Source organism: Pinus tabuliformis, chromosome 1_2, assembly GCF_031772625.1.
Source record: "Pinus tabuliformis cultivar Carrire ecotype Pingquan chromosome 1_2, CPIR1, whole genome shotgun sequence".
NCBI classification, from domain to species: Eukaryota; Viridiplantae; Streptophyta; class Pinopsida; order Pinales; family Pinaceae; genus Pinus; species Pinus tabuliformis.
This window is the reverse complement of record NC_142298.1, coordinates 362173938-362187916: the sequence shown is the minus strand read 5'-3', so window position 1 is coordinate 362187916 and position 13979 is coordinate 362173938. Positions and strand designations below refer to the sequence as shown.

The window sequence follows — 13979 nt, the reverse complement described above, 5'->3', positions numbered from 1 at the left end:
AAGTGGGTCGACACCACCTCATAAATATTTGTGATCTCCACAGCATAGTTCGCCCCCTTTGCCCCAACGATCAATAATGATATTGATTTATTCATGTGTAATCTTGAAGCAGCACGAAAAGACCAAATAATTTGGTGTAGGTACCTCCATTCCACAATAGAGGCCTTCCTCAAAATGAGGAAGTTGTCCAAAAATATCAAATGTGTGACAACGACATTGTTTGCAAGCCTAAGACACAAGAATGACCCACAATTATGCGCCTCACATATCAACCTACTCAGATCATCAATCACCAGAATAAACAATAGAGGTGATAGTGAACAACCTTGTCTTAATCCACGTGATGCCTTAAAGAAACGAGACGACATTCCATTTATTAAAACAACAAAATTCGCAGTAGCAACACATGCCATAATCTAATCTATATCCAACAATAAAGACCAATCTTGTGTAAGACCATCCTTAGGAAGCCCCAATCTATACAATCGTATGCTTTGATCAAATCAATTTTCATAATCACAACATCCCTCAATTTGGCCTTAATAGAATGCATGCCTTCTTAAGCAATAACCACTGCGTCTTGAATCTGATGGTGCTTTAAGAAACCAAACTGTTATGGAGAAATGTATTTTGACATAGTCTCTTTTATACAATTTGCAATAATCTTCAAGCTCAATCTATATTTGATAGTGGTCTAAAATCTCTAAATGATGATGGCCTAAAGACTTCAGGAATTGATGTGATAAAAGTAGAATTTATAGCACCTGAAATCTTACTAGTTGTCTGTGCTTCCTCAACGAACTGTAGTAAGTTCGACCCCATGATATACAAGAAGTGTAGAAATAGCTCCACAGACCACCCATCTAGGGCAGGGCTCTTGTCCTTGGTGAATGACTTTAATACAAAAACCATTTCTTCATGTGTAAGGGACCCACTAATAGATTCGTTTTCTACATCATGAAACATTCTAAGATATATTTGTATGACCTTTAGTTGATTTTCAATATCCACGTCCACCCTGGCATTATATAAATTACTAAAGTAATGTACTGCCTCCTTGTGAAGATCTTTTGTGTGTGGAAATATATCTCCCCTCACCATCCTAAAGATCCCAAATGGAATTTGCTCATCGTTGGTGTGTAGAAAAGTTATGAAAAAATTTGTGTTTTTTATCCCCATCCATAATCCATATTGCATGAATTTGAATTCGCCAATCTTCCTCTTGTTCTTTCAATATCACTTGCTTACAGCCTTCTAGATACAATAACTACTTTTTCTATGCGGCCGAGAAATAATCAGTGCCACATGGATCATACAAGATAGTAATTCTGTTTATCAATATCACACAATTCTTCACTATTTTTCCTCTTCTTCCTGCATACCCAATCTCACACCTTTTTTAATATCGATAATTTCTAAATGATCTCTTCCATATAAGATGACACTGAATGATTACTAGTTATGTCCCATGTTGACTAAACCATATCCCCAAATTCACTGTCATTCAGCCAAGTATGGTTAAATTTGAAGGGGAGACCCCTCCATTCCATATCACCGCACCATTGGATAAAGATAAGATCATCGTCTGAAATCATCGTCGGAACAACCCATGATTGGATCACCCTAGTCGCTCCACCAGGTTCTCCTACACTATGAACCTATCAAGACTTTTAGTAATCCCATCCACCCCTGATTTTCCATTCTTCCATGTGGGTAATAGTAGATCCGGTGTAATATCCACAAGGCGATTTTCCCTAAAAAGATCCTTAAAGAATCCACCCAACGGATCAATCTTGCAATTAGTACCCCAAACCTCCTCAGCCACTAAACTCAGATTGAGGTTGCCCACCAAAATAAGAGATCTTATCTTTAATAAACCTAAATCGCCCAAGCGACTTGAGAATTCCTGCCTATATCCATAAGGCGCATAAACATTTAATATATGGAAGTGTTCCCTCAATCCTCTATAGAAACCGGAGAGTAGTATACCTGCAACACATTTAAAGGTCACAAATTTAATGACCAAAGGATTCCACAATGCAACCAAACCCTGAAAAGGTCAAGAGTATCCATCGAGCAAATATGCCAACCCTGACACATCTTTAAGTAATATGGCAAATCCCTAGTCCCTAGAGCCATGGTCTACTATAACAGGATGACCGATGGCCTATGTACATTAATTAAGTATCAAAGGGAATTCCATTTTGAGGCATTCCCCAAGCCCCTTATGTTCATAGACATAATCTTCATGTGATACATGCCAAGTCGGGCGATATCTCTTTAAGAAACTGTGTATCATGATCCCCAGATGATGGAGCATGTTCATAATCTAAACCATCTAGGAAGTCTAAAGACTTGCCAGAAAGTTTAGATGGTACAGGAGTGCACAATTTATCCCGATCCTACCCCTTCTGCTTGATGGTCACATTTTGCTGAGAATTAGGGCTAATGGTAATTCCATTTGTTGGAGACATTATTGAATGTATGGATAAAGGCACCATTTCAAGAGCTAAAATGTGTTGTAGGAATTCTAGGCCACTACCAATAGAATTTGTCGACGAGAGTGCCCTCGAAGATCTACCAAGTCAAGAAATTAGAGATCAAATTAAAGGGCGAGTATGGCCATGCGTTCCCATACAGGAATGACATGGTCATCCACAGGGTCCCCCAAACCCGGAGAAATAGGTGACCTAGAACAAGACTGTAAGAGGAAAAGACATGAAAAAAGAAGAAACCCCAATATTTTTTCCCTGAATCAAAGGGTTTTTAAAAGGTGTATTATGTACAATATAATCATCTTGAGATTTATCCACATAAGAATGTATATAAAACTCATAATCACCAGAATGTGATACCGAAGGCACAAAATCATGGTGGTTAGTTTTACCTAAGGATGTGGGCATATTATGTGCAGGCTCCCCCATTTTTATCGTCCCACCACTCGATGTCTCAAGCCCATGTACTAACCGCAGACGCTCCATTTGCAAGGTCGAAAGTCCAGAACCTCAAAAACGCCTCAAGCAATTAGCCACCAAATGTCCCTTCACATGGCATTACAAGCATCTAAAAGGTATGCCCCAATAGTTTAAATGTTGTCGGTGAACACAATCGCCCCATAACAAATCTATATTGGCGGGTATACCACCCGAATAATCAATTTCCACCAGAATCTAGGTAATTCACTTGTCCATGTTACAAAGGTTGCGGTCCTCAAGGAAAATGAAATGCCCAATTGTATTCTCGATGGTAGTGAGCGTCGACCTATTCCATAACTCCAATGGGAGACCTAAGAGCTTAAGCCGGGTGAATTTCCGACTCAGAACCTTTGCTGAAGGATTGAAATTGACAACCTAGTGTTGAAGAGCTAGGTAACTATGCCCAAGAACCCAAGGAGTCCTCAATATCTTATCAACATCCTCCTAGTGAAGGAAATGAAAACAAAACCACTGGTTAAACACAACGCCAATACATGCCTTATAATTTATGATAGGGGCCTAATGAGTGGCCACCCAGTCCCACATCTGAAGGTCATTCATATTCCTAAAACACCAATTACCGACTAGTGCGCGTTGTCATAAACCAACGAATGTCCCTTCCAAATCTGAGCTCTTGTACCACCTCGTCAACCTTAAATGCTTTTGAAGGCAAGAGGGCATCAGAGGTATGTGAGAAACAAACCTAGGGAGGAAGCTCTCTCCACACACCCAACAACAACGAGAGCCCTATACTTAGATTGAACTAGGTGCAAGATGCACCCACTCAGAAAGTGCCCATGCAGACCTTGCGTGAAATGTTCCTCAGACACTTGCATTTCCTGAATAAATACCTTTGCCGCAAGGGAATCAAGACAATGCATGAAGGTGCCAAATGTCTCCAGAGTGGTAATGTCAAACATCCCCATCACATCCAACCACCATAGATCGACTATCCCAAACGCCACTAAGTGGAAATAAGTGTTAGGTCATAAATATAATTACCAAGACCAACAAAAAATAATAAATAAATATCAAAATGACACATATGAAAGCACAACCCATAAATACTATGATATGCTCGATGAAAAACCCCAACTTAATTGCTAACATATACAATTAATAAAGGTCCATCAATTGGCCATGGAAATTCAGTGTGACTTGAAAATCATGAGGGGATATATGGAAATCCACCAAACTATGGCCAAGTATCAATTAGTACAACCATATATATCCAAAGTCTACATAATAAAAACGGAGTCATCTACGGAGGTGGAGGAATTGCCCGAACGGCCAAAAGTGGCCAGAATCTGGGCAAAAAAAATTCAAAAAATCTTGTAGAGGCAGTGCTTGAATCATATTTTTTATGGTGGAAATGGATTTAGCACCATCAAAAACGTCTAGGACACCCAAAATTATGAATTTGACAGCTTTAAATTGGATTTACAAAAATCCCTGTCGGATTTTTTCAAAATATGGCCGGAATTTCCATAACTTTTAGGGAAAAAAAGCATAATTGTTAGACTACGACAAAAACAACAAAGCAGAAACGCCACTTAAAGAGAGTAATTAATAAGCTAGCCAATGTCCATATGGAGCCAAACATCCCACCAAAATGTGAACTCACTGGATATGTAATGGTGGATCAGCCTGAAAACCCCAAATCGCTAAGAGTGCCCAAAAAGTAAATGTTGAAAACCATGTATAACAAAACACCCTAGAATACACAAACCCTAGAAACGTATACTACAAACCACCAACAATTGATCGTAATCCAATGCCAAATCCAAGCAAATAATACACATCACAAGCATCTTATATACAAAATAAAATGATGGATAAGCTCCCCACAGACAGCCATGAAAATATTACCCTATAGTATATTAAGAGAAACATAATGAGTATTTGATTAAAAAAAAATACCAAACCTTGTAATCCCAACAAAACCCTAACAAGCCAAAGCCAACATATATAACCCCTATGGAGCTTGTGATGATAACCACCAACACCCCAAATTGTAAAGCCTCCAATCCCAAATCCAAAGGATCAAAATATAAACCCACCTATGTCAACCAATGAGATCCAGAGAAGGGGTCTCAAAATTTAATATATAGATACTAACATAGCATCCAAGACTGAGTCACCCAACCATGGCAAAAAACACCGCCCACATTGCACCCATGTCTCCACTACCTATATAATCTAGCCAACTAACAATGCCCTGAATATCCCCATGATCAATACTAGGCTACCCCATAAACAAGTCCAAAAACAGGTTGCAAGTCGCAAATATGATCTTTTGTTTTCTAGTATACATCCATGTGCTTGTAGAGAAGAGGATGAAGCTTGACCCTTTAGGAGGGAAGGGGATATTTGTTGGATATAGCGAGACCTAAAAAGCTTACATGATCTTCATATCAATGCAGAGGAACACTGTTATGAGTGGAGATGTTAAGTTCGAGGAGAACTTGGCATCTGTGACGTCTCATGAGTTACCACCAACAATGATAAAGGATGAGGACTAGGAGGCTTCGAAGGGAGAATAATGTTCAAAGCCTCAAAGACTTCTTGAACAAGACTTCCTGTTCAAGAAGTCAACCTTCAAGTGGCGAGGAGGAGCCAATAACTCTTAGTTTTGTGAGTAGACCCCGGTGGTTTGACATTGAAGGATGCTCAACAACATGTTGAGGCTACTAGGAGCACATTCAGGGAGAGTAGGCCTTCGAAGAAGTTTCTAATGTACATAGCACACATGACTAACATCATTCAGGAGGCAACATACCAAGAGGTTTGGAGAAAAGCCTTGGTGAAGGATGCTGCATGGGAAATTGAGCCAAGACAAGGGCGAAACCCTGATCTAGGTGGCTCTTCAAGAAGTACCTTCCACTCTAAGAGGGAGTGTTGATCATAGTAGCATTTGGTAGGGACCTCCACATAGGCCTAAGTGTCTAGACAAGTAGAAGTTGTCCAAATCACTCTTAATCTTAGCAAATTACTTTCATTACATGAATTATTAAAGTAATTTCATTTTATAAAAAAATTGAGTTAATATAATGAAATACAAAGGTTATTTGCATTAGTAAATTAGATGAATCTCAAGTGTTGTTTTCAAGTGAGTTGAGATCTAATCTCAGTGATCAATCACTTTGGACATTAGAGTTGTGGATTTAGTCAATAACTCAAACTCATAAAAGGAAGATTAGGCTAATGGGAACAATATATTAGTGAGTACAGCACATAGTGAAACAATGATATCTCAATCATTGGGTGGAGAAGGACATTCATCCAAGTGTGTAAATTCTAGAAAAAGAAAGCAAGAAGCAATAGAAGAGAGAAATCTAGCGGTAGAGAAAGGAAAATTTGTTTTCTGAACAAATTTGCAGCTAGAAAGAAATCCATACAAGGCCACATTGTAGCTGGAGATTGCAGGTTGCCACATGTGTGAACAACATTAGCAAACACAATCCATATAATGCCCACAAGTGTTGCACAACAGTGATATCAATGGACACGTGCACTAGAACAAATGTACAAGCTGCGTGCGGTGAACAGATAATACAAACACGTGAGCAAAAGGATTGCGGGCCATACAAGTTGTACGGATCTAGTTGCATGAGGTTTTTGTTAGTTGAAAAACTCAGGTTTTGCTGTGTGTAATTTTTCTTCAATGGGCATTTATTTTCTTACTTGGGAAAGCCCCTTGTAATCTGAATAACTAAATTAATGAAGCAACAAATTTGAAAAGCAAAATCTGTGTGTGCGCATTTTTATGGGATTCATTGTTTTGCTTTTGTTTATATTTTATTTACTTGTTCAAAATTCCAAGGACATTTTATTCAATAAATTTGCAACAAATCTATTTACAGCAAGAAAATTTACTAGATAATAAATTGCTGGTAGCTGGAGTTAGTAAAATTTAGCGAGATGCACTTTATAGTAAAATATAGTTAAGATGTGTAAAATGGGTATCACTTATAAGTCATGAGATTTAATTCTACTTCAAATAAAAAGTAAAAAAACCATTATTGATTCTCTCTATAAAAGAGAGAAAACGAGTGCCCAGCATTACGACCTCAACCCTTAAACAATAACGGTGTGACAACATAAACCTCACATATGCATACAAATGGCCCATGGTGATGTGTGGAATTATGACATGTGGCAATTTCAAAACAGAGCCATCCATGAACATATAACATACTATGCATAAGTAAAAAACATGCAAGTTTTTTTCAGAGAGAAAATCCACATATGGCCGAAGCCTACAGATATTTTTACAATACGGCCGAAGCCAGCAGAATATGACCGAAGTCAGCAGATTGAATGGCCGAAGCCAGCAGAATATGGCAGAAGCCAGCAGATTGAATGGCCGAAACCAGCAGAATACGGTGTAGCCGTTCGAAATCGCCCAGCGAGGGGCCGCCGCAGGACTCGATCACGGCTGGGGGGTGCGAAAGCCAACTGCCCCAGCCGTCCTAACATGCACGTCATGTGCAAAAAACATGCAAGTTTAGAGATGCAATATATTATATTTCTTTTTCAACTATAATGTAAATGGGTTTTCTTGCTGGTTAAAAACACAAAAGTGAAAATGGAACTCTCATATATCACTTCTTGGGTGTCAAACTAAGTTGCCACATTCTCAGACATTCACGTTACGATCACCAATAATTGAAGTATAAATTGAACATATCTTTCAAACACGAGCAACATTCCCATTCAATATATCGTAATCTTCATAGCTAAATGGCACAACACCATAGAAGCTAGCCTGTTTTTTCCTTTTAAAATGTTTTAGACATCAACGACCACCCATTCTCAGGATAACTCTAAAGTCAGTTTTTAATCTAACTCATGCTTCTTGTCAAATTTGATTAAACTTTTTATCATTTGAACCGGAGCTACCAACAAGGAAACCAATTATTATTTATGAACCACAGCACCTAATGCATCTAATCAGATCTTAATTTTGCCGAAGCCCTCGGGCAAAATCCTAACGATTATAATTGGCCATCAAATCATAGTTTGTGAATCACGGCGGTACAAGTTCTTTACTTTACTTGTGGCACCTGAATGCATCTAAACCTGAACTTAGGTTTTGCAGGAGCTCCCTCCAGAAATATGTTTGACCATTGTTTAGTGTAGCTGGAAGATTTTTTGGTGGGTTGTTCCAGTCAAATTTCTCTAAAATTTAGCAGCAATTTATTGAAATCACAAGTTTAATGGGTAATCCCTGCACAATCAAAATGCCCTTGGGGATTTTCAAAATGCCCTTGGGGATTTTCAAAATGCCCTTGGGGATTTTCAGGGTGCTGAATCCATATATACAGTCAAAAAACCAGTTTAAATAACACAAATCAAAGTTTCCACCGGATTCCGGCACTAGAAAATCCAAAAATTCACCTAAAAACAATTCCATAAAAAAAACCAAAGTTCTAAAAAAGAGAATTGTTGTTCAAATGAATTTCAGTATGCCTGTGCTACCTACCCAAAATAAAAAGGTACTTATCACAATTTTTCCAAACTTGCTTAACCAACAACTTCAAACAGAGTCTTCAGAGCAGCTCAATTAGCAAGCCCATGAAAATGAAATATTATATATCAAGTGATTTGAGGTTCAAATCTTTCCACTGACTTGTGTTAAACACCTAAAAATTAAAATAGTAATAGTTGAAATCGAATACAAAACCAACCCAATTACTTAATTCCCTCCGCACAAACACAAAAACAATTTCAAACACAATTTCCCAAATGACAAAATGTAAATACATACAGAATTGCTTACCCAGCCTTTCCTGTAAAGCAAGCTCATCCAAACATTGGTATTTCCTGATACTTCTCAACGGAGCATGGAAATTATTTTTTCACTCTCTTAAAGCTTAATATTGAACACTTTTAATCTATATAATTCAAAGTTGAAAGGCTATATTAAATGATACATATTTAATTATATTAAATGACATCTTTAATCAAATGGTTAATTATAAATTTATCAGGTAAGACACCCCACACAAAAGCTGGACTGTATTACAACACTTCAAAATGCATTCTTCTTCCTCTGTCTTCAGTTAAGATTCATGAGAACCCACTGCTTTACAATACTTAAAAGAGGGCCATCCTTCACGTTTCCTGAGTTAAGAACTTTGAAAACCTGGGGGCTTCGCTTATCTTTTCTGTTTCCTTTATTTCAATTTACAGATTAATAGGATCATGTGCTTAGATGAATGGAATTATTGTCTGGATCATGCCCATTCTTCAAGTTGGGAACACCTAAACAAGGGGGTTATGTTACAAGTAAAGAAATCAGTCACTATATCACAACTCTACAACCCTTATTCATAAAAAATATTCATAAACATATGCAGTAGTACAATTTAAGTTGTAGGTTTAATGGTTAAAAAAATGTGTTTACTTTTTGGAGGATACAGGTTCAAAATCAGCTGGGTAAAGTTTGTATTTGGCCTATTGTGATGAGGTAAAGTCTGTATTTGGCCTATTGTGATAAGGCTTGATGAGAGGTTGATGAGAGATATGCCAATAAGATGTGTTTCCAAAATGTATCAACCTTGTGACTAACTCTTGCCAAGACACAAATTCCTCATAATATTGATCTACAACCTTGGAGTCAACACTTACCAAGTCACAAGTTCCTAAAAGCACTAAAAAGCAAGGGTATGGACTTTTTATATTATCCAATTACATTTCAATATTGGATTCCTATCATATTGATCTACAACCTTGGCGCCAACTCTTACCAAGTCACAAGTTCCTAAGAGCACCGAAATGTAAGGGTATGGACCTTTTTGTGTTATCAAGATTTTGACAAAATCCAGCAGAAATTTGGGAAATCTGGGTTACAGCTTTGATAACTGTCACACTTCCAGATAAAATCTTATCACACTTCCAGAGAAAGATTTTAGATGCCCAATGTCCCCAAAATATTTTGATAATACTAAATCTATTTCCACCCTAAAAAATGATTCAAAAATTCCTATGATATAAATTAAAAATGAAAATGACAAATTCCACCAATTTCATTTACATAAGGGAGCCTTCCATTCCCACGGCTTTCATTGCAATACGGAGCCTTCCATTCCACGGTTTAATGAGCCTCGGGATGCCTGATGTCCAGGCTATAAAAAAAATAGCATATATGCAACAAACATATACAGAAAATCAAAATTTCCAAATGGAAAAATGATCGACCTTTACTCTACCCCTGCACTTACCTCAGATGGGCATTCCGACTGCTCATTAGCTTCGAAATAATCGTGCAGATCCCACTAGAATATCAACTTTTCCTGTGTTCTTTAACTAATAAATGGCTTATTGCAAATTTATCTGACTGATAATGCAATTTCTCTTTCAAGAGAGTCCAGTGCGAACCCAGAGTAACCAGGCTATTCTCTGTAAATTTTATTGGTTAGGGCAACTAATCTGGCTGTCAAACAGAATAATAACATCAAAATACTATATAGATTATCAACTGCTCACTAAAATAACATAGGTTTCAAGGGCATAAATTTATAGGGGCGTCAATAAGCTGATCAGGTTAAAATTTATTAACGGCATCAGTAAGCTGATCCGGCTAAAATTTATTTAAGCGCAGAGATTTCAGCCGATACATACATACATTACTGCTACTTCTCAGAGCAGGCTTTAAGATCACATTCTGCCACCTTATGCCATGAGGTGAGGGAATTATCTTCAGGATCTGTCGAGTACAAGCACAAGCTGGAGACCTGGAATTCCGTGTTGCGGATAAGGTCATCGAATTTAGCCTGCGCCTTAACCTTTGCCTTCTCCTTCTCGTCGTCAGGCAAATCCCCATACACAAGACTCATATGCGGCATGTAAGACTCGAGAGGGTTTGCGGATAAGCCGAAACAACGCTTGGCCAGCACATTCGCCTGCATAACCTACACAATACAGCAACAGAAGACACAATAAGTCGGGGATTCGAACATGTGATCGACTAGTGAGGTGTGGGGATTCGAACCTAGTACCTCCGGTGTTGGCTGGACAAGAATATAAACGCACTGGGAGAGGTGGGTGCCGCGTGCCACTTGGTTAAGGCGGCAAGTGTAAGGTGCCACGGCCCTGCATGCGGCTTCCAGATTTGCACAGGCCTGGGATTTTGTCAGCCTCTGGACGCCTACTACGGTCACATGGGGTTCAAATGAGGGCCCTCCAAATTCGCTCCTGAGCTCATTCATCAGCTTAACAAATTCCTCTCTGCGCTCAGGCGGCGGCATTGCCCACACAGAGTACATCCCCAACTCTTCCGTCATGCCTGTAACTAACTCGCTACCTCATGGAGCACGTGAGCGTCCTCAAACGTTTGGATTTGGGCTAAAAAAAATTATATTTTAAGGAAAACAAAATCGCTTCAAGGAAATATTGTTGCAAAATATCTATATTTTGATGAAGATAAGGATGCTTCTAGGAAGTAGAGTGGTAGGAGGGTGACCATAACCTTAAGAGTAAGACTTTATTGGAGCTTTTAAGCGGACTATTGGCTGTCCACAACGGACTTTGAAGGTTTTATATTAATATAATACAGAAAATGTATGGAATAGGGAAAATAAAAGCAAAATTTTGCTTCTGCCATATAACATACTGGAACATGTAAATCTTATACGGAAATGCATGTACATTAGGCACTATAATAGTAAACTAATATTCAGAGATATGGAGCAAAGTGGTACCTGATCATGTAGCAGCGAAAAAATAAACTGGATCTCGATACATACCAGGACATTGTGACTCCTATATACCAAGCATTGAGAATTGTTGAACATGATGCGAACGGACTTAGAAGGTTGGCATATTAATGGAAGAATGGAAACTTTTCATCAAAGAGATTGATCTCAATGGAGTAAGATTAAATAATTATAGGAACTCTCTCGTTTGGAACTGAGTTAGAAAGATCACAACCAGATTAGTCTATGAAGCATAGCTCATTCACAAATCATATCAGTTGACAAATGTTGGTATAAATTCATCTGGAAATGGTATATCCTAAATAAGTTAAGATGTTTCATGTGGCTAGTCCTTCACAACAAAATATTGACTAGAGAAAACCTCCAAAAAAGAGGTTTTTAGGGCCTTTGCAGTTGTGGCCTTTGCAAACAGCACGAAGAGACTACTGATAATCTTATAATAAATTGTATAGTTGCATAGGAAATTTGGTCTTTTGTCCTACAAATCTTATACATCAAAGAAGATTTGAAGCGGATCTCCTTTGCAGAAACACTTTACATATGGGCGAGGGAAATGTAATCAACTTTGTACCCTACCTATATTTATCGCTTGGGGAATATGGTTGCTAAGAAATAAAGTTATCTTTAGAGATGATCGGTTATGTATTCCGCTTCAGGTCTCAAAGATCATCTCCTATTTCAGGGAATATCTTCCTCTCTAGAAAAGAAAATGTCATAGAAGAGCACATTATCCTTCCATTCAATGGGACTTTCCACTGGGCTTCTTTGATGGAGCAACTTAAGAGAAGGTTTATGGAGAAGGGAGCCTGATAAGGATGACAAATAATAGAGCAGTCTATTTCGGAATTGGTCTTGGCCCTGGAACAAATACCAAAGCATAATTGATTGTTGTTTGGGCACTCATGACACTTGCCAAACTAAAAAACATAAAACATACCCTCATTCTTGGTGATTCAAAATGTGTTATTGATTGGTTGTAAGGAGAGGCTCACCTTGAGGTTTTAAATCTAGCAATGTGGTAACACGGAATTGAGGATCTAAAAGCTCATTTCCAAGATATTAGATTCTAGCACATATACAAAAAATTCAACAATACCACAAACATACTTCCAAAAAGAGCTTTAGAGTTAGACCTTGGTACAATTATATATGTAGACTGGATTGGAAACCAGGTTCAAGGCTTTCACTCTATTCCTATAACACATATGAACTAATTCTTAGTGCCTTGACTCTAGGTCAAATCTAGCAATTTCAGCAAATCAGAAGCAAAGCTTTAAGGCCCAACATGGGATCAACCTAAACCAGAGCAGTGTAATTAGTTTTTCTGTAATAGTAGTCTTATTGTTTTTAGCAGGACTCCATTTTCTGTTATTCTAGACCTCACAGGTATAAAAGCTCTGGTTTTATTTGAGACCTGTAGATGAAACTTTGTTGTTTTTTCCAGACAACTGAAATGTTCAGCCTTGAGCTGTAGCACTAATAGTAATTTCAATCAAAATCTGCAAATATGTATCAACAAATCTGTACTTTTTTCTTTTTTTTTCAAAGAACTGACAAAAATGTAATATTTTACAATGAGAAAAAAGAAAAAAACTTTACGAGTAAGAGCTTAAATTGTAATCATTGATCGATTAGTGGAGGTAGTTTTAATGATGAAATTAAGAGATATTGAGTTTCTTCCATTATGTAGTTTTAGGGTTACTGAGTTTTTTTTAAGTTGATTTTTTTAAAATCTTAGAATATAATTTAAAATTGCTTCTGATTGTTTAAGAATTTATTTTTTTAAATGTAGAAAAGTAAGTTAATGATCCAAGACCGATAAACATTTTATAGGTGTAAAAATGTTTTTCTCTACTAATTATTAGTAAATTATTTCAATTGTTGTAATGTTTTTTTTGAATAATAATGATGAATCAAATCACATTCATGAATAGTAGTCATGGTTGTCCTTAAATAATAATGATAAGTCAACCCACATTCGTGGATAGTATTGATGGTAGTCCTCAAACAAATAAAAAGAAGAGGATAAATGGAGGCTTTCACCTTAAATTCACTTGTGTTGCAAACTAGATTTCTTTTATGATGTGTATGGCCATTATTTGGAAAAATTAAAGGCATAGATGTCATGTGTGATGTTACAATAGATCCACTCGCCCATCAAAAAGGGATACATTGAGAAACGTCTTGTGATGTATATAATGATTATACAACAAAATTGTATGCATAAGAATGCATATCAATGTTTTATGTCTATGTACACATCTCACACACACTAGAAGTGATG

At 37.4% G+C, this 13979-nt stretch overlaps 1 protein-coding gene across 1 annotated transcript; it reads right to left on the bottom strand.

The window, feature by feature from the left end:
- Positions 1-10429: 10429 nt before the first annotated feature.
- Positions 10430-11362, bottom strand: LOC149205874 (cyclic phosphodiesterase-like). Its single transcript, XM_089395199.1, has 2 exons — positions 10979-11362; positions 10430-10891 (listed from the first exon to the last, which is right to left on the bottom strand). The coding sequence occupies exons 1-2, from the start codon at positions 11261-11263 to the stop codon at positions 10613-10615; spliced, it is 564 nt and encodes a 187-aa protein (XP_089251325.1). The 5' UTR covers positions 11264-11362; the 3' UTR covers positions 10430-10612.
- Between the last annotated feature and the right edge of the window lie 2617 nt (positions 11363-13979).

Bases quoted from the DNA above. Each gene is read 5' to 3' on its own strand.
- LOC149205874 (XM_089395199.1), bottom strand. From the start codon at position 11,263: ATGACGGAAGAGTTGGGGATGTACTCTGTGTGGGCAATGCCGCCGCCT. The intron at 10,892-10,978 runs GTACTAGGTTCG...TGTATTGTGTAG, and splicing joins TTGTCCAGCCAACACCGGAG to GTTATGCAGGCGAATGTGCT.